The sequence below is a fragment of the Colletotrichum karsti genome (assembly GCF_011947395.1).
Source record: "Colletotrichum karsti strain CkLH20 chromosome Unknown Scaffold21, whole genome shotgun sequence".
Taxonomy (NCBI): domain Eukaryota; kingdom Fungi; phylum Ascomycota; class Sordariomycetes; order Glomerellales; family Glomerellaceae; genus Colletotrichum; species Colletotrichum karsti.
In genome coordinates this window covers 428,174-452,234 of record NW_024065921.1, presented here as the reverse complement: position 1 = coordinate 452,234, position 24,061 = coordinate 428,174, and the positions used below count along the sequence as shown (strand labels likewise).

At 51.4% G+C, this 24,061-nt stretch overlaps 5 protein-coding genes across 5 annotated transcripts; 2 read left to right on the top strand and 3 right to left on the bottom strand.

Annotated features, from left to right (window-relative positions):
- Window positions 1–472: 472 nt before the first annotated feature.
- Window positions 473–7,366, bottom strand: CkaCkLH20_06962 (uncharacterized protein; the record flags this gene model as incomplete). The annotated part of the gene is made up of 14 exons (XM_038889679.1): window positions 473–500; window positions 558–977; window positions 1,224–1,261; window positions 1,309–1,346; window positions 1,403–1,619; window positions 1,705–1,751; window positions 1,847–1,881; window positions 3,435–4,273; window positions 4,336–4,354; window positions 4,404–4,697; window positions 5,761–5,969; window positions 6,023–6,595; window positions 6,654–7,110; window positions 7,164–7,366. 14 exons carry the CDS (start codon window positions 7,364–7,366, stop codon window positions 473–475), a joined length of 3,417 nt encoding a protein of 1,138 aa, XP_038745042.1.
- Window positions 7,367–7,797: 431 nt separating this feature from the next.
- Window positions 7,798–8,601, bottom strand: CkaCkLH20_06961 (SnoaL-like polyketide cyclase; the record flags this gene model as incomplete). Its single annotated transcript, XM_038889678.1, has 1 exon — window positions 7,798–8,601. One exon carries the CDS (start codon window positions 8,599–8,601, stop codon window positions 7,798–7,800), a length of 804 nt encoding a protein of 267 aa, XP_038745041.1.
- Window positions 8,602–9,969: 1,368 nt separating this feature from the next.
- Window positions 9,970–10,308, top strand: CkaCkLH20_06960 (uncharacterized protein; the record flags this gene model as incomplete). Its single annotated transcript, XM_038889677.1, has 1 exon — window positions 9,970–10,308. One exon carries the CDS (start codon window positions 9,970–9,972, stop codon window positions 10,306–10,308), a length of 339 nt encoding a protein of 112 aa, XP_038745040.1.
- Window positions 10,309–14,622: 4,314 nt separating this feature from the next.
- Window positions 14,623–16,617, top strand: CkaCkLH20_06959 (uncharacterized protein; the record flags this gene model as incomplete). The annotated part of the gene is made up of 6 exons (XM_038889676.1): window positions 14,623–15,264; window positions 15,325–15,547; window positions 15,602–15,821; window positions 15,877–15,998; window positions 16,054–16,131; window positions 16,190–16,617. 6 exons carry the CDS (start codon window positions 14,623–14,625, stop codon window positions 16,615–16,617), a joined length of 1,713 nt encoding a protein of 570 aa, XP_038745039.1.
- A 6,334-nt stretch (window positions 16,618–22,951) lies between these two features.
- Window positions 22,952–23,971, bottom strand: CkaCkLH20_06958 (uncharacterized protein; the record flags this gene model as incomplete). Its single annotated transcript, XM_038889675.1, has 1 exon — window positions 22,952–23,971. One exon carries the CDS (start codon window positions 23,969–23,971, stop codon window positions 22,952–22,954), a length of 1,020 nt encoding a protein of 339 aa, XP_038745038.1.
- Window positions 23,972–24,061: the final 90 nt, after the last annotated feature.

Sequence of the window (24,061 nt, the reverse complement as noted above, 5' to 3'; positions counted from 1 at the left end):
AAGCGTTTGACCAGAAGAGCCATTGTCCATTCTTGCGACCGCGGTTAGGCACAAGAGGTGGAGATACCGGTCTTGGGCTCTCGATCCTACGCTAGTGAACCGTGGTTGAATGCGCCGAGTGATTTACCTAGAATAGCTGAGACTCATGCAGAAGAGGGCCAAAGAAAATGGTGGGCTCACCGTTACTCGCCCGCAGTGAGTGGATGGATTCATCGGACGAACTGCCAGGTTTTATCAAGTGCTCCGCCCCGGAAGTAACGCCGGATGGAGCCCCGGGACGCTAAGTAGGCGGGCCGCTTCGGCCGGCAGAGTTGTGGGGATGGCGGAGTAGAACATCCGATCGGTTGTCCGCTAGCAACGACACTTCTCTGTTGACTTCATCTCTGCACTTTGATCATTGAAGTGAGAATCATGCTCATACCGAAGAATTCTATTTCCTATGTACATTGTGCTCACCGAACTTTCTCGACTGCTACAGCTTTTGGCCGTAGACGACGTGGCTATTATAGTGGCCTGTCAGCATTCTCGAAGCTTGGTCCGGCGATTGAATCACTTACAAGTTTCCATAAGCGTGGAAAGTACCCGCCTTCAGTTCCGCACGAACTTTGGCTAATAGGACGAGGACCTTCTCCTCTGGCCATTTCAGAACCCCGCAGAAGACACGCAACGTGAACGCTTCAAGTCCTTCTAGAAGCTGCACGAGATTGCACATTCCAATGTCTTTAAAGTATGGGTCCTTAGCCCATGGCCCAATTGGCCATTTGTGTACACGGTGATGGATGTTTTTGAAGCCGGCGTCCCTCACCCATGCTTCCAGTTTGGGGCCTGGGCGGGACTCGCGCCCGATGCTAACAGTGGCATCGATGAATTGGTGGTTCCACTGCCATGTATGATGCTCTTCTTTCAGAGTGTCGTCATCTGATTTGAACAGGAAGTCATAGTCCTGGAATTCGGCCCATCCGCCGGAGCTCAAATTACTGTCGATTGGTTAGAAGCCATTCCTGTCTTGCATCTAGATGATGTACTTGCTCATAGGCATTCCCCACCAGTTTTGGCCAGTCTCCAATAGAACCAGCAAGATATCGACTGAAAATGAAGTCGAATTTGGCTGGGTATATCCAGGGGCTCTCTACGTCATCAATCTCAAATTTGACGTTGGGTGGGACCCTGTGACGCTGTTGTCAATTTGCTATAAGTGTGCATTCGCAGTGAGGACTCCTTACCATTCTGGCTGGATGGCGCTCAAGTCATTACCAACGATCTATGAGATGTTAGCTGAGCCATCTTTCCAAGACTCAATGTTCATACTTCAGCATGCTCGAACAAATCACCCATTTCGATGGCCCCTTGATCGCGATCAGTACACGTAAAGCTCCCACTCATGATTTTAGCAGATACTCACAAATACCCGTCCCAGTTCCGATGTCGAGGATCCGGTGGACTTTCTCAGGTTCCAACGGAGCTAGATAAAGTTCTCCATTAAGAGTTTTGCGAATCAAGGCGTGCGTGAAGTCAAGTCGATCATTTTCGCTCTTCAAGTTCGGCACAATTAGCAAATGCTGACTCTGCAGTATCTCGGCTTTAGGCTTGATGTACCTCGTCATTTGGAGCGAAATATGCTGTTGTCCGATTAGTCCCCAAAAGCATGCGACCCGAACCGCAATAGATGCAAGACCGGAGGCGAGATAATCTTGGAGAACTCACATCCTGACCGGTACGCATGATAGCGCCGACCGTGCTCCATCGGATAGCTGAGCACGCTCGATGTCAATGTCGCCGTGTACTGCGACCTGATTCATCAGCGCCATCAAACAAGAAGGTATCAGTGGTTCGTGTAAATGCTCACAATTGGTCATCGATGGTAGAATCAGCGTCGGAGATCTGGTCAACGAGTCAGTAGAGTGCATTTGGCATACTGAAGAACCTGAGAATGTCTCACTCCATTATCAACCTCAATCGGACCATCTACATGACTAGACGCCGGAGAGACCCTGCCTTCATTTTCGTCGGTCATCCTATTAGCGCCTCATCGGCAGCCGTGGGCTTGACGACGAAATGAGAACCGCGAAATGCCGTAGTAGCTGCGATGCGCCGAAACTACAAAGACGATGCGCGAGACGATCGCAGAGGGGACAATGAAGAAGTTGATGGGCGGGGGAAACCTTGAACATCGCTGACGAAGGGAGATCTGGTAGGCCATCGACTGCCCTGTTCAGCCTGTCTTGTTCACTGTGAATGCCGAGATCATCTTGGACCGTTACGGATGCAGATGCAGATGATGGTTTCTTTTCCAGATCCGGCGCCCACCTACAGACATGATGTCCGGGGTCGGGAGCTAATCACGGGCTCATCTTAGCGGGTCGGCCGGCGCAGGCCCCGACGCTTTGATGTTTCGAAGCCAATCGCGACAGTCCGCTTACTTTCCCGGTCGCCCGGTCTGCAGGCAGAGTTCCAAGAGGACATGGATGCATGAACCAGTTTAAAGACAAACATTCCGCATTGCCAGGCGGGGATAAGAAGTCGCGCTGCAGGCCGAATGAAGGAAAAATAGCGTTCCGAAGATAACGAAGCAATGCCACTCTTCTCCCAACGGTATTCTGCTGGTCGAGGGCCGCTGCCGCTCTCAATTATGAGCTTTGGGCCAAATAAGATGACTACAGCGAATCAAATATCGGAGACTTCGACAACTTGACTGTGAAGACAGTGAGTGTTGCCGAGGGGATTCTTTGGTGACTCTTATTACTGATACCTTACTGGCGGCAGAACTAAATCAGTGCAAGTGCAGGCTACAGAAGTTTCTGACATGTTACTAAAGAGATGGAACTGATATATGACGAAGCGATCAGTAAATCACGCTGCCAAGCACCCAAGGTCATGGGAGATGGCCAAAATCATCCTCGTCAAGTGCCATCTCTCCGCCGAAACTTCCCATGAACCCTTGGAATCCCTCTCCATCCCATTCAAGACCGAGCCCTGTCAACAGTCCTTCACCATTGTCGAGCCCACTCCCGAGGAACCCCCCGAAAGGACCTGCGCCCATTGTCTCCGCCTGTGCGGGCGATTGACCTGTCCTTAGTAGCGACTCGTCCATCCAACCATTCTTAGTGAGTACAAGACGAATCGATTGGGCTGCAATCCGTGCTTCCCTGGACGTTGGCTCGCGCTTCCTCCAAGCACCCAGAGATTGCTTCAGCGCATTCTTGATTTCTTCTTGTCGGGCTAGGGCATGTTTGTTACCCGGGACATGCAGCCCTTTATGTATCATGACACAGAGTGTCATACAGGCTGTGAGAAAGGTATGATTTCCCAACAATAAAAGCTTGGATCCTGCGGAGTGTAGCAGTCCACCGACGGCTGCTTCTTCGTTGAGAGTTTGTTGGAGGCCTAATACTAACAGACAAGAATCCAGACATTTCTCGCGGGAATAGACGAACGTGTCTTTCTCAGTGTCGATGTTCAGGTACTTCCGATGTAGCATCATCTCTCCCATGCGAAACATGAGATTCAAGTAATGCCGGTGCATGATCAGCTGTGGAGGGTCAAGAACAGAAGCCAAGAGAGGCTTCATCTTCAACGGCGGTGGCAGACTTTGTTCTGCGTCCCGTAGTTGTTGGTCCACGGCCAACACCTCGGAGTAAGCTCGAGGCTTAACAGAAGTGGACAGATCAACTGCGGCACAGACTGCTACAAGCATACGACTTCTCCCGATGAGTTGAAGGACCGCCGTCACCTCAGTCTCGGGTTTACTGGGAGGGAGCTCTTTGGTATCCTCGTCAAAGTCAGAGTCGTGAAGATTGCGTGGCTCCTTGGTGTCCCAGAAACTGCTACCGATCCTTCGTGGAATTCCCGTTTTCAGTGACATCTGGAGGTCGCCCTCCATTGACTTGACCCAACTTCTCCGCCTGATCTCACCTTCGAAAGGCGTGAGGTTGGGAAAGTGAGACGGGTCCCTGTGATAACCCATTTGTAACAGTAGGTTCATCGACAGTCCATGGAGGATTCCTATCGTCTGAGTGAGATCTTTGCGGGATGATAGTTCGATGACGACATATTGATACAAAGTCTCCCATGTGTAAGGGCCGCCGTTGGCGTATCTGCCCAGAATGAGACATTGTGCCGTTTTCTCGCGGTACTGGTCGACCAACGCCGTCGGATCTTCTGCTTCGGACATGCCTGCTAAGTCGGACGACATAACAGCCATGCACATGATCGAATACAACAGTCCGAGCCACATGACGGGGACATCAGCCGGGGACTCCCAGAACTTCTCATACTAAAAGATGTCAGCTCATAGCAGAGATCACGTAGACCAGTTGACATGCCTCTCTAATGAACTTGCCAGTGTGAATCGCAGCTTCAAGTCATGTCAGCTCAAGAGTGTTTTGAAATAGACTTGAAAAAACTGACCGGCGGCTAGATCTAGCGAGTTGAAATAGTAGGCAATGTACCGATCTAAGACTTGCTTGGGAGGAAGTGCGTCCAAAATCTGCGCTTTCGAGGCTGGACGAACGCTGTACAGAAGCGGCATTTCCATGTCGTCTTCTGGAGCTGGTACTGAAGCCGGGGTCGCACTCTCAGTCAGAACGTCCTCTTCAGCCTCCAGGTGATCCTTGAGCTCGGCGATGCTATCCAGGATAGAAGCCCAGTGGCCGCTGTCGACGTAACGAGACTCGGAAGCATTAACTCGAATGCTACCACTTTCCGAAGTTTTAGAGGAGCGTTCATACGCGTCGACAGGTGTGTCATTGTCGCCAGACGCCGGCACGCTTGATAGCTGATTAGTTGAGGTGCTGCCTTGTAAGCCAGTGGCATGGGAAGTCTCGCTAATCCGAGCGGAATCCCCGATCATGGAGGCAACCATGCTTTCGAGTTGCGATAATCGAGCTTGAAGGTTCACCCGCGGTCGAGAAGATGAAGCATGTTGAGCTACCCCGGCGGTGTGGGCCGAGCTATTGACGGGGTAAGTGCATTCAAGGCCTCGGTCAACACATGTCTGACAAGGCCGCTGCCTATCACATCGACCCCTGTGAGTGGTGACTATCTTTCAGCATTGATACTTCATATATTGTTCACGGGACAAGCTTCTTACTTGCGCTGCCGGCAGAAATCGCAAACAACTTGGGGCTTGTCCCGTCGTCGGCCAGGCGGGGGCCGTTGCCGGTCCGTTCCGGTCGAGGATGACATCTTAGGCAAAACGAAACGAATGACGGGGCGCAACTAAGATTGACTGAAGATGAAACTTTGCCAGTTGAGAATACTACTCTGGACAATTTGTAGAAGGAAGAAAATGCCACGGCCGTTGAACTCTCAGCCTGTTCTTTGTTAATGCCGCACAAGCGGGCAAATCGGAGACGGGTGCCCCACGCCGCAACTGGAGAGTAAGCACTTACAACAAGACGTCGAAGCTAAGGAACTCTAATGTCTCCCAAAGTCCCTTATTTCCGTGATTCAGTCTGGTTGAGTAACCGTGATGCAAAAGTACCGTGCAGCGGGTTTGTGGCTTCACTGGTGGTCCACTAAAGTACCTGTCGAAGTTCCAGCTGATCTTTACATGTAATTATCTATTATTTGTAAATGTTCGAGAATGTTTTGACAGGAATTTCTGTCTATAGTCCTGATCTGATTTCTCGCCGACGCCTAAAAGCAAACTTTTTTCTATGCCGCTGATTGAAAGATATAATGCAATTCGGGAAAGGCGATGAACACGTCCAAAGAGGTCATAGGTTGGTCGTTGTCTTACTGCGTAACCATTCTCCATACTTGTAGAAGAGCATCGGAGCTGGAACGAAAGCCAACGACAAGAAACCAAGAAGAGTGTTACCCCAACCGTAGTTCAGTGTCTCGTACATCTTCGTCCCAGCCAGTGGTAGAAAAGCACCAAAGAGGCAACGCAGAAGGATGTTTGCGCCAAGGGCTGATGCAGCGGCCTCGGAGCCGAACACATCCACCAAGTATATCTGAGCAGGCAGCTGTTTTTTTGTTAGCAAACTATGCATGAGTTGTCCAAACCGGGGGAACTTACAATGACGAAGAAGGCGCCAAAGCCGATGAAGAAGGTGCCGATGATGGGTGCGATCCAGTGCACCTCATAGTATGCCGTCCATCCATAGATGAAGAAGCCAATGGTCATCGAGGGAGCAAACCATATCATCAGTATCAGCCTATGCTCAGGCACAGATCGACCTTCAGACTTTGCGCGCCACTTGGACACGCGATCACTCAGAGTGCCGAAGACGAAGAGGCTACACAGCTCACCAATACCGATTCCCAGGTAGGCCAGCCCCACGATCTCGGCGCCGAACCCGTATACACCTTGGAAAATGGGTGTGATTGTGGTGAATAGAAGGTATAGAAGACCAAAAACGAGACCAACATAAACGGACATGATGAGGACAACGGGGGAGAATATGAGAAGCTTTCCGGTTCGCACAAAGGCGCCCACCAGGATCTGAGATGGTGTCAGACGACGGTCCAGCTTCGAGAATAACTCTTGGTTTCCGGTTTCACGGCGGAGACCGTCGGCTTTGCGGGATAGAAGTATATTTGGGTGAGTTTCGCGGAGAAAGATCAGTGCTATCAGTGAAATGACACTGCTCTATACACGGAGTCAGGTATGAAAGGCTCGTCAGATCTGTTTGAGACAGAATGCTTACCATGATGGTCATGAGCCAGAACGTCCAGCGCCAACCTTCGCGAGTAGCCATTACGGCCCCTATCACCGGCCCAAGAACTGGTCCCATGAGAGGTCCAAGGGCGAACAATGCTCCAGCCGGTCCACGGGCTTCTGATGGAATGACATCTGCAATGGTACCTCCACCAATTGTCATCGGGGCGGAGCCAGCAATGCCAGAAAGAACCCGGAAGATGAGCAGTTGGGGGACAGTTTTGCTGAGGGCCGTACCAACGATGAAGGCAATGAAAAGGACGTTGCAAACGTGATAGACGATGAGGCGGCCATGCATCTCGGAAGCAGAGGAGATAATGAGCGGCCCCAGTGCGAAACCCAAGAGGTAGATCGTCACGGATAGAGTACCGATAGTTTGGCTTGTGATGTGAATGTCTCTCACGACATATTCCATACCCGGAGCCATCATGGTGGCAGCAAGGTTGCTAGAGAATGCGTTAGACACTGAGTGCACTAAGATAGACCGGAAAATACTTACACTACTAGCGAAAGTAGCGAGACGATGACAACATGGCCATAACGCAATCGCGCCGACCAATTCAGTGGGTTTCGGGGATCTTGGGGCCCATCCCAGTCGACAACGTTCTCGTCATTGTTGATTGTCGGTGTATTTGAGCCAGCTTCAATATCATCCAGTGTCTTTTCTGGCACTGAAGTGACGAGAGCCACTGGAGTCTCCATTTTCGCGTTCGAGATGAGGATGAAGTGATCTTGGAACTTGGGTGTGATGATATAAGCGCTGGACGAAGATATTGCATTTACATATGGCAAGATGTTCGCTTTTAATGTGATCAAACACTGGAAGATTGCTCCGGGTCCGCCTCCGGCCGCCGATTTGTAAGTGGGTCGGACGGAACAGCACACGGTCGGAAGGTCGGCGGATCAGCCATCGGAGGGTCGGACGGTCACGCGCGTAGGGCCGTACCCGACGCTACCAATTCTGTGGCTGCATGTAAGACGTTCGGGTGTATTAGCTACACTAAGAGTCACGCATAGATGTCGAGAGCCAAGCATATCTCATCATCTTCCCTGTATTTCATAGGCTTGATCAAATTGTCGCTTACTGAGATTCAACCACTAATGCTGCAGCTCACACACCCTTTCAGCGTGGTTTAGAAAGCCATGTCAAAACCCTGGGATGCCCAAACCCGAGCAATTTTCCCGTTGAGAAACCCGTACATGGCATGTTCGTACAGCTTGATCTTCTCCTTCCCATCCGCTCCCTTTTGAAAATTCTTGTTCTCGGGAACCCCCTCGAGCGAGAGCCTGACGAACACCTGCTGCTTCTCAACATCAGTCACCATCTCCTCAACCTTGTACTTGAGTCCTGCAATCGCCGGTAGAAGAACACGTTCAAGGAAGGGCGGAACTAGGTCCCGGCTTTGCGGCTTCCCGTTCATCACAACCGTCTCGGCCCACTTCTGCGGGATGACTGTCGGCATCGTGCCCTCGTTGTAACTGTTGATGTATACATGGTACGCATCGCTCATCTCTTTGGCTGATAAGGGGCCGAAGGAAGCATCTTGCTCGATTGGCGGCAGACTGGGCACCGGCGGGAAAAGCGCCTTCGGAGCCTCAATGCTGTAGTACCGTGAGACTTTCTCTTCATCGTCGAAGACGAAGAGCACGAGGCCCCAAGCTTCGAGTTGCTTTCCGTCGGAGTCAACTGTTCTGGTGATTCGTCGAGCGCCGAGAGACTTGCCATCGGAGTGAATCGCGACACCGTCGACCCTGAACTGAGTGATGTTGCGCTTCTCTACATCTTCAGCGAGGTGACTGACGAAGTCTTCGTTGCTCACTTGATGTTCGTTGTACACCACAGTTGATCGGATGAACTTCTTGGCTTCGTCCCATCTCTTGAGATTGACTCCGTCTAAAAGAGCTTGGAGCGTAGATCCGATGTTGCGGGCCGACATGGTTTGGATGGAGCTTGCGAAAGATGCTGACTGCGGTTTCCTGAGTCTCAACGGCGAAGTAGATGCGGAAATCCAGCATTATATACCTTTTATGAGTGAGATTATTGCCAAGTCTTCATGTAATCCCACATGACACCTGCCAATATCTCGGTGTGGGCATGCCGGAATCAGTAATCGGTTCCCGAACCTACGCCGACGGGCCGGCGTGAGTACATGGCTCCCGTTACTTTCAGGTGCTTCGAAGCCGAAGGGCTGTTCTGATTGGCAGTCTTCTGATGACGAAAGTCAATTGGGGTCTTCGCAATTAACCTTAACTTCATTCTCCCAAGTCATCCTGCTGTGCGGCGGAGGCCGCTCCGCCAAGGACCCGAATTTGTGGGGCCGTATGTTCGGGACCCCCGGTGCTCCCGATCCCTCCGGATAGGATAATAACCGGATGCCATATGTTGCTATGCGTCGATCCCTTCCGAACATGCTCGTTCGCGGTTATACTCATGCTAAGCTAAAATTCGCCTTGTTCTCATCCCCCTTTCTATCGAGCCCCTCTCTTCAGAGGAGGAAAATCAGAAACGTGGCTCGAATCTTAATGAAGGATTCCAGTCTTGCATTGTATGATATACTTCTGAGTTTACATATATGTGTGTACAAAGTTTTTGATATCTGATGAAGACTTTTGGTGGAAATGAGAAGTTGTGCTCATGGCTTCTGCGATATTTGACAATACATAGCGAATGTCTTGATGTCTGAAACCTAGACACAGTGAATGGCGTCATCCAAAACATCACATTTTGACTCAAAAAAGCTGGTTCAATCCCCTCGCTTAAATCATTCCCGCAGGTTCTTATCATGCTTTGGCCAGGACCTTCAATTCAGCCTGTTGGCTGTTGCCAGGGTTACGAAAATGTCTGCCTGGTTTCAGGGAAGGCGTTCATGCAGTTGGTTGTCTGTGAGTAAACTCAGCCAATGAGCGATTAGCAATATGTCTCGTCAAGGCAGGTCAGTATGATTACGCGGGCGTCTTAAGGGTCTTTGGTTGTTGCCTGCCAAAGACGTGATTTGTTTGGATGAAAGTGCGAAGCTCTCAAGGCGGTCGAATTGAAGATGCTTCATGAAAATCATCATGTACTTGTACACCTGAAAACTGAAATTCGATGCGCTGGTTCTTCTGTTCCCTTCAGCTGAGCTGGTGATATGTGACAGCTGGAAAAGTATAAGAACCCCAACTTAGTCCGAGCTTGCCCTCCAGAACCGGTCCTCCTTAGTCAAACCACAAGCTCCAACAACACAGAGCCATCCATTATCATCAAATTCACAGACATATACCCATTCAAAGCACTTTAAACCCATTATATTCATCAGACAATCAACATGTCCGCTGCCGTTGAATCTGCCCCCTACACTGGCCCTTCGCCGCGTCACATGATCGACACTCACACTCTCGCCCAGGAGATCATCAACCGCAACAACGACCCCTGCCCTATTCTTGACGAGAACGAGCTTTCTCTCCTCTCCCAATTTGTTGCCGATCCTTCTCAAGCTCGCGCCCTCCTTGAAGCACGCGGCCTTTCGCAAGAGCCGACCAAGTCCGGCAGCTTGGTTGCCTACGTCATTTCCCTTCACGACACCGACAAGGCCGCCCTTACTGATGGAGAGATCAAACTGCTGAAGGAATGGTTTGAGGATGAACAGAAGGCCAGTCAGGCTTGAATGAGTGTGGGCTCAGTGTCATGTGGGTGAGGGGGTATGTTGTCAGGGAGTTTCCATAAGTCTTAAAGCGACGCACACTCAATTCAACTATACTCGTCCTTTGAGATGAATCAAGCGTTCAACATGCTAGTGAATCGGAGCGTTTCTGTGCAGACCCATCGCGGCCCTGAACTTCTCCGATGACATGCGCATCTGGCGTCTGGCTTGGCCTCGAAGCCTTGGGTTCCAGAATCGTCTCTCTTGCGAAGCCCCTCTATCAGTCTGAATAGTAGCGGAAGCATGGTCTGTAGCATGGGTCGAGACATTGCCGCCCATTGAGGAGTAAGAGGCTAAAACAATCTTCAGCCACCCCCGGGTTCGAGAACCTACGAGCGTCCCCAAGCAGTCAGAAAACTGTCGGAGTCCGTAGTTTGTGCCGTTTTCAGTGTCCAACTCCGCTGCTTTCATGACCAGACTCATGTCGATCACCACGAAGACTCTCTCAAAACGCTCAAGAGAACGACCAAGGATAGCAAACCATGAAAAAACAGAGCGTGCACTTTGTATGTCCTCCAGGCGTATGGGCTCACGAGTGAATTGGTTGACGGGACAACTGTGACTAAACGTCTGAAGTACTAGAGCCCGCAAGATATCCGTGATGGTCGGCTGTGACGCAAAGCTGGAAGGGATGGCCCATATGACAGGTACCCGGGACTCGAGGACGGCGTCGACGAAATCAATCGCGAAATCCAGCGAGCTATGTCGAAATGCCTGAGCCTGCGCCAAAAGTAAAGAAGAATGCTGGTCTTCGGCCCAAGCTTTCAGTCTCGGAAACTCCGGTCCCGGCAAATGGGTTGGCGTTCTCATTTTGCGACGATTTCTGACGGACCGGCAAAAGTCTAGCATATCGGATGCGCTTCCACAATCCGAAGCAGTTGACTTTAACTCATGTTTAATGTGTTCAGACTGCCATTCGAGCAGCAAAGAGTTCTGGCCTTGCTGTTGGATCAACATCTGATTGTGAAGAGCTTGGCTTTCTAACAGTAGATGTTAGTTATACACTGGTAGGTAGGGATCGATATGATTACCTATCATATGTTGCGATATTTGATGAAACTGGCCCAACATCTTGTGAAAATCACCCCTCATGCTTTGAATCTCCTCTCTTAGAGAGTTGTTCTCCTGATAAAGGCCTCTGACTGTGAGGTGAACGTCTCGAAGCTCGGCCTTCGCAGCCGTATCAGCCAGTCTGTCGACATGCCTCGATCTTTCGGCAATTTCATCCACAGTGTTCTTCATCTTGAGTTTGTAAGGGCTGACGATTGCTGATATTACATGCCTGACTTTGTTCTGCTTGTACCACTCTACTGTCGCGATTACGAACTCAATGATCTTGGCATAGACACCAGCGACCGCATCTTGCATGTCTGGCGTTCGATATAAATCGGATAACGACGTTGTCCTAGGCAGAACATTCGCTATATCAGTGATGGCTTTTGACGTCTCGGCGAGTAGCTCTTCATAGTTGATCATGGCCTGTAGACGTCAGTTCGGGTCGCCTGCTGCTTTCGCGATCATCACACCTCACGGAGGTGGAATCAATAGCTTACCGTGAAGAAGAACTTAAAAGCCCCCCATGCAAGGGATACATATTCTGGGTAATGCTGGGCCAGAGAGTCAAAGACAGCTGCGACAGCGACGTGTCAATATTTCCCAGGTGTGAATGGAAGTATAGAGGCCAAACGTACGCGCATAGTAAGCGACTCTTGACGAGCACGTAGCCAGAAGCTTCCAAATCTTTCCTTTGGGGCTTTGAGCTTCGTATCTGGTTCTTGCTTCCTGGAGCGCATTTTGCACATCCTGCATCGTGTTCTTGCTTCGAAGCCATAATATGTCGCATTCAGCTGGAGACAAACTAGCCGTGAAGATGTCCACGGCCTTCTCGAAAGCATCCTTTGCGGGGTTCAGACACCTGAATATAGATCAGCTACATCAATAGATACTGCCGAAAGTCTTGAAATACTCCGCAGAATCATCATCGTTATATCGCGACGTGAGTCCTCCTCTCAACGGTCTGTGTATCAGGCTGAGATGCTGATTTCGTGAAGTATTAACTGTTGATGTGACGGGAACACTAGATTTGATTCCCGGACTGGTGGAGACCACGTTGCCGAAGTCCAGTAGAGACGTTAGGACCGTTCCGTCAACTTGAGGCCGTCGGTTCAGAGACTGCACAAGGTCCTGGCGTTCCATGGCGTCTATTGTGACGGAGCTAGCCTACATGTATCCTCCGTGTCGCGAAAGGCCCTCGTATGCCTGACTCTCAAAGTACGGTACTGTTAGCAGTTTGAACTCCAATATTCCAAGTTCAGCATGAGCTTTGGGTGCAGATGATGGTTAACCATCAGGCATACCATCTAAAGTTGACACATGCGTCGACGCGCACCGGTCCAACGACTTGGAGCAGGCTGTCGCGGAGCAGTCCGTTGCGAGGCATCCAATGTGCCAAGGGCTTACATGTATGCATGGGGACGCCTCAGAATGTGACCATACCTGCATAAGGTACGAAGGGCCTGCTATGTCAAATCAGGCAGATCTTCGGCATGCCTTGGAACGAGGCTTGTCGAATTTCTCCAGTTTGTTTTGCGGACGATCATGAGGAACATTTCGGGACGTTGATTGACTTCAAAGACATGGCATTGAACTGTACCGGAACATACTCCACCAGATCCGACGGGGTAAAAAGCAGTTGCAATGTCAAGGGATGCAGCTGTAAACGATCTGCCAGAATCCATTTGAAACTAACAGACAGTACTGATTGGTATAGGCAGTACGCACCTGTAGTAGGCTGCCACGTTCGAAATCATGGCATGCGTACATGCATGCATGGGGCGTAGGTAAGGTAGGTATGCTGACGTTGCAGGTGATAAGGTGCATCCGACTTGATGGCGCCACCACGGCCTGTGCCTGCCTTCTTCAATATCTTTCACTTTGGGTAGGAATCAAGCATTGCCTCGTTACCTCCTGATCTGGTAGGTGCGGAATGACATCAGACGTAGACTCTGAGGGGTTCTACCCTACTTATCAAACTTCTTGTCCTTCTTCTTCTTCTTCTTCAGCACATTGGGAGAAACTTTGAAACTCTACATTTCATCATTTTTGTCACCAAAAAGGAGCCGAACATAATTCAGAACTACAGTCGTAGTTACGACAGTAGAAGAAATGTCTGATTTTCCGCCAGGCTTTTCCGGGCGGCCCCCTCAGGGGGGACAATCTGGCCTGTTTACGGAGTCCACGATTTCTCGAGATGACACGAAAGGAGCTGAGGTCAGAGAGCGAAATATATTGGCGACATCGGATCCCCAACGAGCAAGGGAACCCGCCCATATACCACCTGCCGGGCAAGTCCCGCCCGGTAAGCAAGCGTATGAGCACATTGTGAGCTATCGTGAAACTAAGCAGTGATCCACGATGGCAGGATATCAACCCAGACCACCTTCGCAAATCAATCCCCACGTTAAACACTTCCTTACTCAGGAACATCGGACGCAGATTGGAAGACAACAGGCTCAAACATCTGACCTAGACCTCGGTTCAATCGATACCGGAGAGTTCGTCTACGAGGATGTTCTCGAAGAAAGCAGTACCTCTTGGCGCCATGATCTTGTCGCTCGGAGAACAGCTACTGGCTCGACAACTCTGCAAGAACAGTCGAATCAGCCAGAGAACCAATCTCAACATGGAGATTTGGGGAAAAGCCCAGCGAAGCCTGAAAACTCCTCGAACAACCCCTCACTAGCACTGGCGTTAGGGGCTTTGGCCGATGACTACCTCAACCTGGACGTTATAGACGACGGGAGCGATGTAACAAGATACATCTCATTTCTAATCGACACTATAGGATCTCTACAATCCAGGCTTCATTTCCGGCAGAATTTCAAAAATGGCCCTCCAAGCAAGGATCAGGAGGCAGCCAACAACCAATCCACCGAGAAAGAAAGTGGTTACAGGGTCTTGCATCGCATATTTTGCAGTCTTAGTTATCATGAGCACGACGGAAGAGTTTACGAAGACGAACCAATCGTTAGGAACATCATTGGAAAGGGAGGCACGGCTGAGGAGATACTGTCCGCAAAGGTCGAAGTACGAAACATTGACAAGTATCTTCGAAAACACCCGAATGTACACTTTCTAGTGTTCGAAGAACATCGCTGTGTCTTGAATATTTGGTTAAATAACCTCCTTCAAAGGGAAAAGGAGGACTACAGGTGGGGAGAGATAACTCCGCAGATGTTCGACACCGACAGAAGCGAAATTTCTCCAAGAAAGGAACGAATGAAGATAGCATCGCAACTCCTCGAGAGCTCTCTAAAGATGGTGGCCGATTGCAAGCTTGATGAGATCTGGCTTGAGGATTTTGATGACGAAAGTTGGGAAATGGAAGCCCCGTATAATTTTCTTTTCCACCATAGGAAGAAACTCCAGGAATTCGCATCATGCGATCCAACCAGGGGCCAGGCAGTCAAGCATCTTCTCGACTACTTGGAAGAGAACTTCGGGGCAGAGTTTGCAGGGGCTGACGACGAGTTCATGAGAGGGGTTGTCACTGAGGCAAGTATTGAGAAGCTCTTCAGGCCCAACCAGACGGTGGTTTCAGAAAATGACAAAGGAGTTACGAGTGCTTATATACTGGACGAGTGGCCAGTAAAAAAAGCAAATCAGCTCTTGTTTTCGGGTTGGCATTGGGCGTACGGCGGCAGACAACTTGATCGAAAGCCTTGGTATTCCAAGATTGACTTGGTTCCCTTCAAAGGCAACTTCGAACGACCGTTATCGAAACTTCAAGTTGTCCCAGCTCAGTATGCAGATGAAAACCTCTTGGCGATGTTGCAACGGCGAGGCGAGAAGTTCTGGAGCATGAGGAACCAGTCATTCGTTTCTTACAATGGCTGGGACCAGCATCACGACTATTTCTATGTGAGTTGAATGATCATTTTACTGGACTTAACTACATGTAACTGACATGGAACATCACAGTCGAAAGAGAGATTCATGGTTGACATGTCTACTTATTCGAAGCTGCATCCTCGACCGCGTCCAAATGCATTCATGCCGGGAATTAGACCGCCTGTGCCAAGTGAGATTTCAGACTTTGACGACAATCCCCGGGTAATCAGGCAAGATGAGGATTTGGATGAGAGACAGGTGATGATCCTTCCTGCGCACACGTACGGTTACAGCCTGCGAGAGAAGAAATGGGGTGAGCCCTGACTTCCGTTGACGTTGAGAAGTTGAGTTTGCTGACTTTTACCAGTCTCGTTGAGCATCGCGCAAACGGAATCTATCGCATGGAACAAGAAAGCATTTGATCGACTGGTGCTACAACCCGATACGAAACGGTTACTCCGAGCGCTGATCAATGTTCGGATGTCCAACACCAAGAAGATGGATGACCTTGTCAGCGGGAAGGGCAATGGTTTGATCATGTTGCTGCATGGAAGCCCAGGAACGGGCAAAAGCCTTACAGCTGAAAGGTTGGTATTTCACTTCTAACGATAGCGACATCAGAGCTTACAGAAGATGATCCAGCGTTGCTGAGTACGCCGAGAAACCACTATATCGCGTAACATGTGGAGATATTGGAACAGAACCCACGGCCGTTGAGAAATATCTTGAAACCGTGTTGTATCTGGGCAAGATATGGGACTGTGGTAAGTGCCAGAGTCATGAAGTCGTCTTGAAAGGAGCAATTACTAAAGAATCCAGTGCTCCTTCTGGACGAGGCAGATGTCTTCTTGGAAGAACGGACTGTATCTGATCTGACAAGAAACAGCTTGGTGTCAAGTAAGAACGCTCACTTCCTTGCAATTTAGAAACGCGCCAGTTGACATACTTTGCACAGTATTCCTCAGAGTTCTCGAATACTACGAGGGTATCATAATCCTCACGTCGAACCGCGTCGGAACGTTCGATGAAGCTTTCCAGTCCCGGATCCGAGTCGCACTTCATTACGAGCCCCTGACGAAAAAGTTTCGAAAGGCAATCTGGAGCAACTTTTTCGAGATGCTGACTGAAGATCAAGACGATATCAACGTCGACATTAGGAACATGGAAGGTCGGCTCGAGGAACTGGCGGACTACAAGATGAACGGTCGCCAGATACGTAATATCGTCCTTACGGCCCGTCAGCTCGCGATGGAAGAAGGGGAGAGCTTGGAGTGGAAACATCTCAGCCAGGTCCTGACGCTGTCGAGAAAGTTCAACGAGTATTTGGAGAAGGTCAAGGGGCACAGTAACGAGGATTGGGCGGTGTCTCAGCAGATTCGATGAAGGAGGGTGCAAGATTGTTCGGTCGGAAGCCTAGGCGAGTATTTTACATTCTCACGAGTTTGGCGTTATGCAATCTTTTCGTCTTGGACACAACGCGTAGGACTTCATCGAGCTCGATACAGAAGTTTAGAACAAGACTTAGCCGTGATCACGTTTCTGAGCATGGCTTTTGAAGCAGCTGCCCGTGGGCTTCATTGCTTTCTATGTTTTCGAGCCTGAGTTGCATAGTCAAGCTGAACGAGTCATGTTTCAAGTTAAGAAGACTCAACCAACTCAAGTTGTGAGTGTATTAAGACTCATCATGTACGACATGTTCCTTTCAGGATGGGTAGCAAAGAAGAGCAAGTTCGTTGCAACAGCCTGAATTACTCGAAATTCTCTTGCCACTTTCCTATGGAAGAGGGTCCATATGTTTATGGAGAAAAACCATCCCAGCTATTACTGGAATTGCTCCAACGTGGCTTGACAATCAACATTACTCTTTTCAATGTCTTCTACAGAGGATAATCAGGAGAAGCGAGCTCCTGGGGAAACAAGCTGAGTCTCGCGCTTCTTCCTTCCGCGAAGAAGTCCCGAGTAAGAGCTGTGAGTGTTGACATATAGAACCCATCGCTCCTGCCTTTACATAAGTCCAAATGTTAACTACCTTAGTCACGGCAGGTGCGGATGCTTGGCCGCGATTATCACCGGGCAACATTTCCATTCCTTCCTCGGTGGAAGGTACCATAGTACCTCAACTTTGGGAAACTGCAATGCCAACCAATACCATGGAGAATTCCCCGACTCTGATCAGAAGCGAGTCAACAACATCCTCTGCGCAAACAATCGTAACGCATCCCCACATCATACTTTCTTTGAACGGAACTGAATGCAGAAACACCGGCTATCTGAAAATTCCAGTACGAATACGAGGCAGCTATTGGTCGACTCAATTCCAAAGAACACCAAGCTCAAGCTCGGAAGCCAGAATCTTCCGCTGCAGAGGGAGCCGAGAAGAAGCCTTCCACTTAGCGGAGTGTTCAAGTCGCTCGAAATAAACCCTCGCGTCTTTCGGATATGTCGTGTCGAGCGAGTATTTGTCAACCCAGGCAGCCTCTTGGCAACATCAGACACTAACCACGTTTCTAGGCACCCATCTTGGGCCACGAGGCATCTAGTCCCGGACGAGGAAATTGCCCACGACCAACGAAGGCATCGCGGCAGTCCATTCTTTATGACCAGGTTGTCGGGACGCCCTACAACCCGCCGTCAGTGTTTGGATCGATTCACGCCACCACCACTACTAGTTAAGTAGTAGAGCGGCTTGGAAGGATCCCCTGCAAGGCTATAGCGTCTGACAGCGACCGCGATCCTCCGCGTAGGCGACCCCGGAGCCGGACTCGACCGTCCGTCGACAGCGAGTCCCATTAGTCGGAAAGCGAGGCACCGGAAATGAAGACAATACGGCTGTCAGGCACAATCGATAACCATTTCTGTCATCCTTGCTCAGCCGTGGGGTGCCTTGGGCGGACGTAGGTCCAGGGATTCTGTTGGAAGGCTTGGCGATGCCTTGCAGTCACCGGCTCGGAAAACTAGCTGAGCAGCCACAGTACAAACCGGGCGATTTCCTCACACATGCTGCCTAGACGCATATCGCCTGCGTAAGTAGCGGCTACTTGGGATATCCAGCTTTGGTTTTTTGCTCACAAACGACGGGCCAAAGTTCCCTTCCCATCTGAGCTGTCAAACCCGTATGGGACATGGCTGCCAAACCGACTCATCTTTACCGGACCCCAAACTCGGCCTTGCTGATCCCCTCCAACGGTATCCAATCCCTTTTCCCACACGATCTCGTCACCAAACCCACGTCAGATCGCGCTGCTCGTTCCCGCGACCCAATGAGAGGGCGCAGAGGGTCAAGGCGGAATTGAGTCTCGGTCACATCCGCTGGCTTCCCCCCTCCTCCCGTCCTTTCAGGGAGTAGGAGAGGTGGCAGAAGTGTCAATCACCAAAATGTGACCTCCGGAGCTCCTTCCGGAGAGGGCCCCCGGTTTCGTATGTCGACCAATCTGGGCGCGAGGCGTCTCCGCATCATGACATTCTCCCCCACAAAAATGTTTCGTTTCAAAGTGCGACTCCACTGGACGGATGCAGATACCGGAGCTGCTGCACCGCCTCAAGGCCCCCCCGCGGCCCCGCAGCAGCCACCGGGAGCAACATTTCGATCGGGGTGCCGAGGCCGATTGAGATACGTACTGCCAGCCCGGGGCACAGACGGGCGGCAGAGGCGATCCCCACCATCCGTTTCTGGCTGCTCAGCCGCATTTCGGGCTTCGATCCCTGCGAGCTGTAAGTGGCAAGCCACACACTCCCTGTTCACGAGTGTCTCCCTGTTTCTGCTCAAGAAACAGGGATCCCAGTCGGCACACTCTTTCTCTCCCTCTCTCTCTCCTGTCCATCACTCATTCTTGCTCCGTCTCCGAATGCCGATTCGGGATGTGAAGACCAAGATTTGGGCCTTGCAAACCTACTCACAGTTGACAGTTGCGGCCGCTTGCAGAGTTCCAGCTGGCCGGCATCGAGATACATGCCGCCCCCAAAAAGAAAGACCAAAAACTTATTACCACACGCAGAGCAAACTTCCCCCTCCTTTTATGCACCGTCATATAGTAAAGCAACAACGCTTCATGCGCCGCCGCAGGGCAGGGCTAGAATTGCAAAGCTGCAAAACCATCGAGCTGGCCCTAGAAGTATACATTGCAGGCGAAGCAAAGTCAAAATGCCTGATGAAAGCCCTTGGTCCCGTCTGCTGGCCATTTAGCCCTCCAGCAAAACAAAGCTCAGCTCAAACTCTGCCCTCCAACACAAGACGACCTCCTCTACACTTACAAACGCCCATGCGACGTTGCTCCAACGCGCCTGTCCCTTACCCCAAGGACGCGTAACTCGACCTTCCGCAAAGCCTCAAACAGTTCAGCGCCGGATGGTGCCATGCCCAGCAGCCATGAGCACCAACCACCCTCCTTCAAAACGTGATAGCTGCCAACCCAAATTCTATATATCAAATATCAAATACGGAAAGCCTGTCCTTAAATTTTCTCGCTTTTCATCTTCAACAGCCCTGCTGCTGGCACGCACTCAGGCCGGCTTAGCGAGCCCGAGGCGACAAAACTCTTTGCATGCATCTCTGGAAATCAATCGCTTATCGAGAGGTTTAAATCTCGTGTTCCCGCGAAAAGATACCCGAAATCCCCTTCAAACAATGTTCCTCGGGACCGGTTGAACTCATCTGGCCGCCGTTACATCTGTCTTGCCTGTCGACAGGACTAGAATCCCCCCGGCGTTCAGACGTCCCCGTCCGTGCGAAGGAGCGGCAACGCCAGACTGCCACCACCATCATCCCTACAAGTCCAAAGGGCCGACTTTGCAAAGTAGCAGCTGGTCTGTGTTCGGAGCGGGTGGTGGTGTGCATGTTACGCTCGTCCAAGTGTACCGCGGTCGCGTAGTAAGCTACTCCAGCAGCCAGCCGACGCCCAGACTCTGGCGATCAGTGATCAACCCCCAGTCCCCATCATCCATGAACCCATGAACCCCGTCTTCTAGAACTTCCGCCTCATATCCCTTTCAGTACCTTTAGGCTATGTCACTCGTGCCGTCGTTCGCGTGTGTCTGGGCCAGTGTAAGAGAGAATGTCTCTCCGTTACAGCCTGGCCCCTAAACGAAACCCCCGTCTAGTACGATTTTCTTTTTCGAAATGTCTTATACCATGACAGTCACATACCTATTTAGGAAATCCATTCTGTCGATATAGCTTCACGCATGGCCAAGGATGGGCATCACAACCATCGCAACGGCATACTTGGCATCTTCCCCTTCGTCCTCGTCCTCGTCCTCGTTGCCGCGCCCTCATCGTCGTTTCCAACCTTGCACTCGCGACCGTCGTCCTGCCCAGCCCCGGGCCAAGCCCAAAGCTGCCCTTCCGCGGCTCCTTCTTTTTGCTTTCGCACCATTATGCCTTGGATGCAAAGCGCTGACTTACTGAAGGATCGATCTACTGACTACCAACGAAGAGAAAAAGAAGAGGCATCAGAAAGGGCACCGCTCCACGAGACTCGCCACACGTCCGAACCGACCGACCGACCGACCGGCTGGACCCCCTTTTTCCCCCATTCTCCCGTCGCTTGTTTCTCCATGTTTGCATGTGCCGTCGAGGCTTAAAATCGGAAGTCTACCTTGCCTTACCCCAGCTGTGCTTGTCAGAAGTCCAAACAGAAAAAAAAAAAACCGTTGATGCCCAAAAATAGAGGAAGGGGGATCCCCTCTTCCACCTTTTCCCCAAAAGCTGAGAAAGCTGAGAAGTGCCGCGCGCAGGAGGGAGGGGGTGATCTTGACCCGATTCCCAACAATGCGCGAACAGGCGAGCATCCCAACTTTCCGTCTCACTCATCCAGCCTGCATGATATCCAGGCATACACACATACCTACAGGATCTGTACTGTCACCCCTCACATAAGCAAGCACACACACACACTCTCTCTCTCACTCACGACACACACCATGCGAGACGGATAGCACTGAACAAAAAATCTTGTTCGAATTAAGTAATAACGTAAAATGCATTCAACAACCCATTGAGCAGTGTGTTATCCCAGGCACAGGCCGAAAACCTCCAGGGTTCGCCTCGTCGCCCATGTCCTCTCAATCCCAAAAAAAAAGTTTGCCAGCGCCCTCTGCCGCAGAATCGCTTCCTAGGGGAGCCGGGTCGCAGACCCGCGCAGCAGGTCGCATAACCCAAACGGTCTCCCATGCGGCTTTTCCATCCCTGCCTTTGAGCAATCTGATGCTCTTGCCGAATCTTTCGGCCTTCGGTGGGCGGGGAGGCCATGCGTGAGGACGAGCCACATGTCGCCTGTTCTCAATGTCCCACGCCCACATGTCCCCTAACCCTCATCTGCGAAGGGGCGCGACCCCCCTTGACCCCAGACATCCACACAATGACCCCCTTTCCCGGCGCAGTCCTTTCCGTTCATCGCCGGTCCCGGCTCGCAGGATCTCGACGTGTCGTACTAGGCGTCCGGGCGGGGTGATCAGCGTGGTCTGGGTGATCGGGTTCGTCGCGCCCCGCGCTGCGTTGGGCGGGGGCACTCGTGGTTGTGAGAGCAGATTCCGAGGCTATGGCAAAAGAGGTCTTTGCACCTTGTCCCTGTCCGGCAGGAAACTATTGCTGCGGTGCCCAGCTTCTTTGTTTTTTTCGTGTTGATGTGTCCCATCTCTCCTCCACTTCCGAGTCTGCCAACCCCCGGCGACGGGGGCAGACAGTAGCAAGGGCCCTGTCGACATGCCAGTGTCTGCTTCGACGGCAGTATCTCAGATACAGCCAGTCTCGGCTACGCGATGATGGTGTTGCAGAATCGACCCTTTCGCGAGAAACGTTGCCATTATTGGATCCAGTCCGGGGTGCAAGTCTTCGCCGTGAAAAACCAAAACCGAATAGTCTCTGCGAATCGAAGAAAACAAGAGAGCCGCGTGTCGTGGGGTCTAGCCCGGGGAGCAACGTCGTCTTATTTTGTATCGTTAGGTCGCGTAGTCGTGAATATTCGTCATTGGCCGTGAAATGGTCGTCGTGAATCATCCGTAAGACAGGAAACCCAAGCCAAGGAAATGAAAGAAAGCAGATGCGCAGCGGGTATGGTATCTTCCGATCCAGTGTAATGCCGATGGGGGTATCTCTAAGAAAGCCTCTTGAACCAATGAAAAAGAAGAAAACAAAAAGTAAAAAGATCCAAACGGGGGAATCCAGAATCCAAAGGTTGTCGGTTTCTTCTGTCTCGGCTCCAGGCCTGGAGCCGAGCGGGGGGGTTTTTGCATTGCTGCGTGTTCCTCTTATTTGTATGAGAAGACCCAAAGGAAAAATAAAAAAAAGGGAAAAGAGACACAAGCCGCCTGTATTTCGAGAACCCCCCAAAGTGTAAATGCACTCAAATGCCCGCCCCGGACCCAGCTATGATGAGAGATGATTCGAATGAAAGGTGACCGAGCTTGCGGCGCAGTGAGTGGCGGTTGTAATTCCCCGGATATCGAAAAGACAGTTGTAAAAATCAGACGCTCGCTTGCTGCCGACAAAAGAAAACCGAGATTATATCTTTTTGGTGAGTGGTTGATCTTGCGCAAGTTTCCGTAACACCGTTCGCTCCCCCCTGTTTGATGCAAAACGCCGAGATGCCTTGAGTGTGTTTCTATGCCGAGCAGATCGAGAGGACTTCAACTTTTCTCCGGGAAACATGGACAGACGTGCCGGGCAATGCTATGAGGTCGTGACGATTGGGTAGCCTTCAGCGGTGACGGGCGTTGGTTGTCACATCGTCGTCGTGTACTCCTGGTAGCGATCCCAGCCGAAGCCGCCGTAGCCGATGCCCACACCACACTGGGGAGTGAACATGCTAGGGAGAGGCAGCGCCGGGATGGGCGCCGTGATGCCTGGTGAGCTGTAGAAGAAGCCGGCAGTGGAGAAGGGTTGGCTGTAAGACGGCGTGGGCGAGGGGATCTGGACCTCACTCATGCCCATGTTTGCCCAGATAGGTGTTGAGTCCTGAGACGACGTGATACTCGGGCTTGAAGGCAGTACCCTCCAGGCGTCGACATGGGGAAGCGAGACTGGGGTGGTGGGTTGCGACCACATGTTGGCGTTTGCGGGCGAGCTGGGCAGCAGGGGAGGTTGTCTGATGACATCGACAACACGGGGCGGGGGCGGAAGCAGGGGCTTCATCAAGCCCATGATGTTGTTCTTGACCTCCTCGCTCTTGCCAGAGAGCAACTCGCCAGCGCCGTCCTCCTCAAGGCCCTCCAAGGCAGAGACATGTGTCCTGAAGACGAACTTGTTGATGGCCTGGACAAAGTCCTCGTGGAGTTTCTTGCACTGTTGGTCCTTCTCAGACCAGTCATATGTCTTGGCCTTGCTGTCGATGCAGTGGATCTCCTTGTGGTACTCGACGAGGGCGTCTATTGAGTCGGTGGTCAGCTTGTAGGCGACCTCATTGCGCAGGACCATGTCGACGTGGACGATGTATGCCTCGATGTGGAGGAGCTGGTAGTTGAAGACGGCCTCGACCAGGGGGTGGGAGTCCTTGCGCAGCTCGGATTCCGGGGCCTTGGGGAGCATGATGGAGGTGAGAGTCCAGATGGCGTTGGGGGAGGAAAGAGTCTCGGTCAGACATCTTTGATGTTGGGGAACGCTGTTGAGCGGGCGCTTGATCCTGTTGATGCGCTTCAGAGTCTGAGTCAACCACGGCTCGACCTTGGAGCCCAGCACGACGTTGACTGATGAGGCTCTGGGGGCGAAAGCCGCCGCAGAGGCTGGTAGTAGTTGAACAGGCATGTTGTGGAGGGAGTTGGAGGAGGAGACGAGATATGACAAAGAAGATCAGGCGAGGCGAGCGGCAGCGGCCAAGGTGTGTCGTAGATTGAG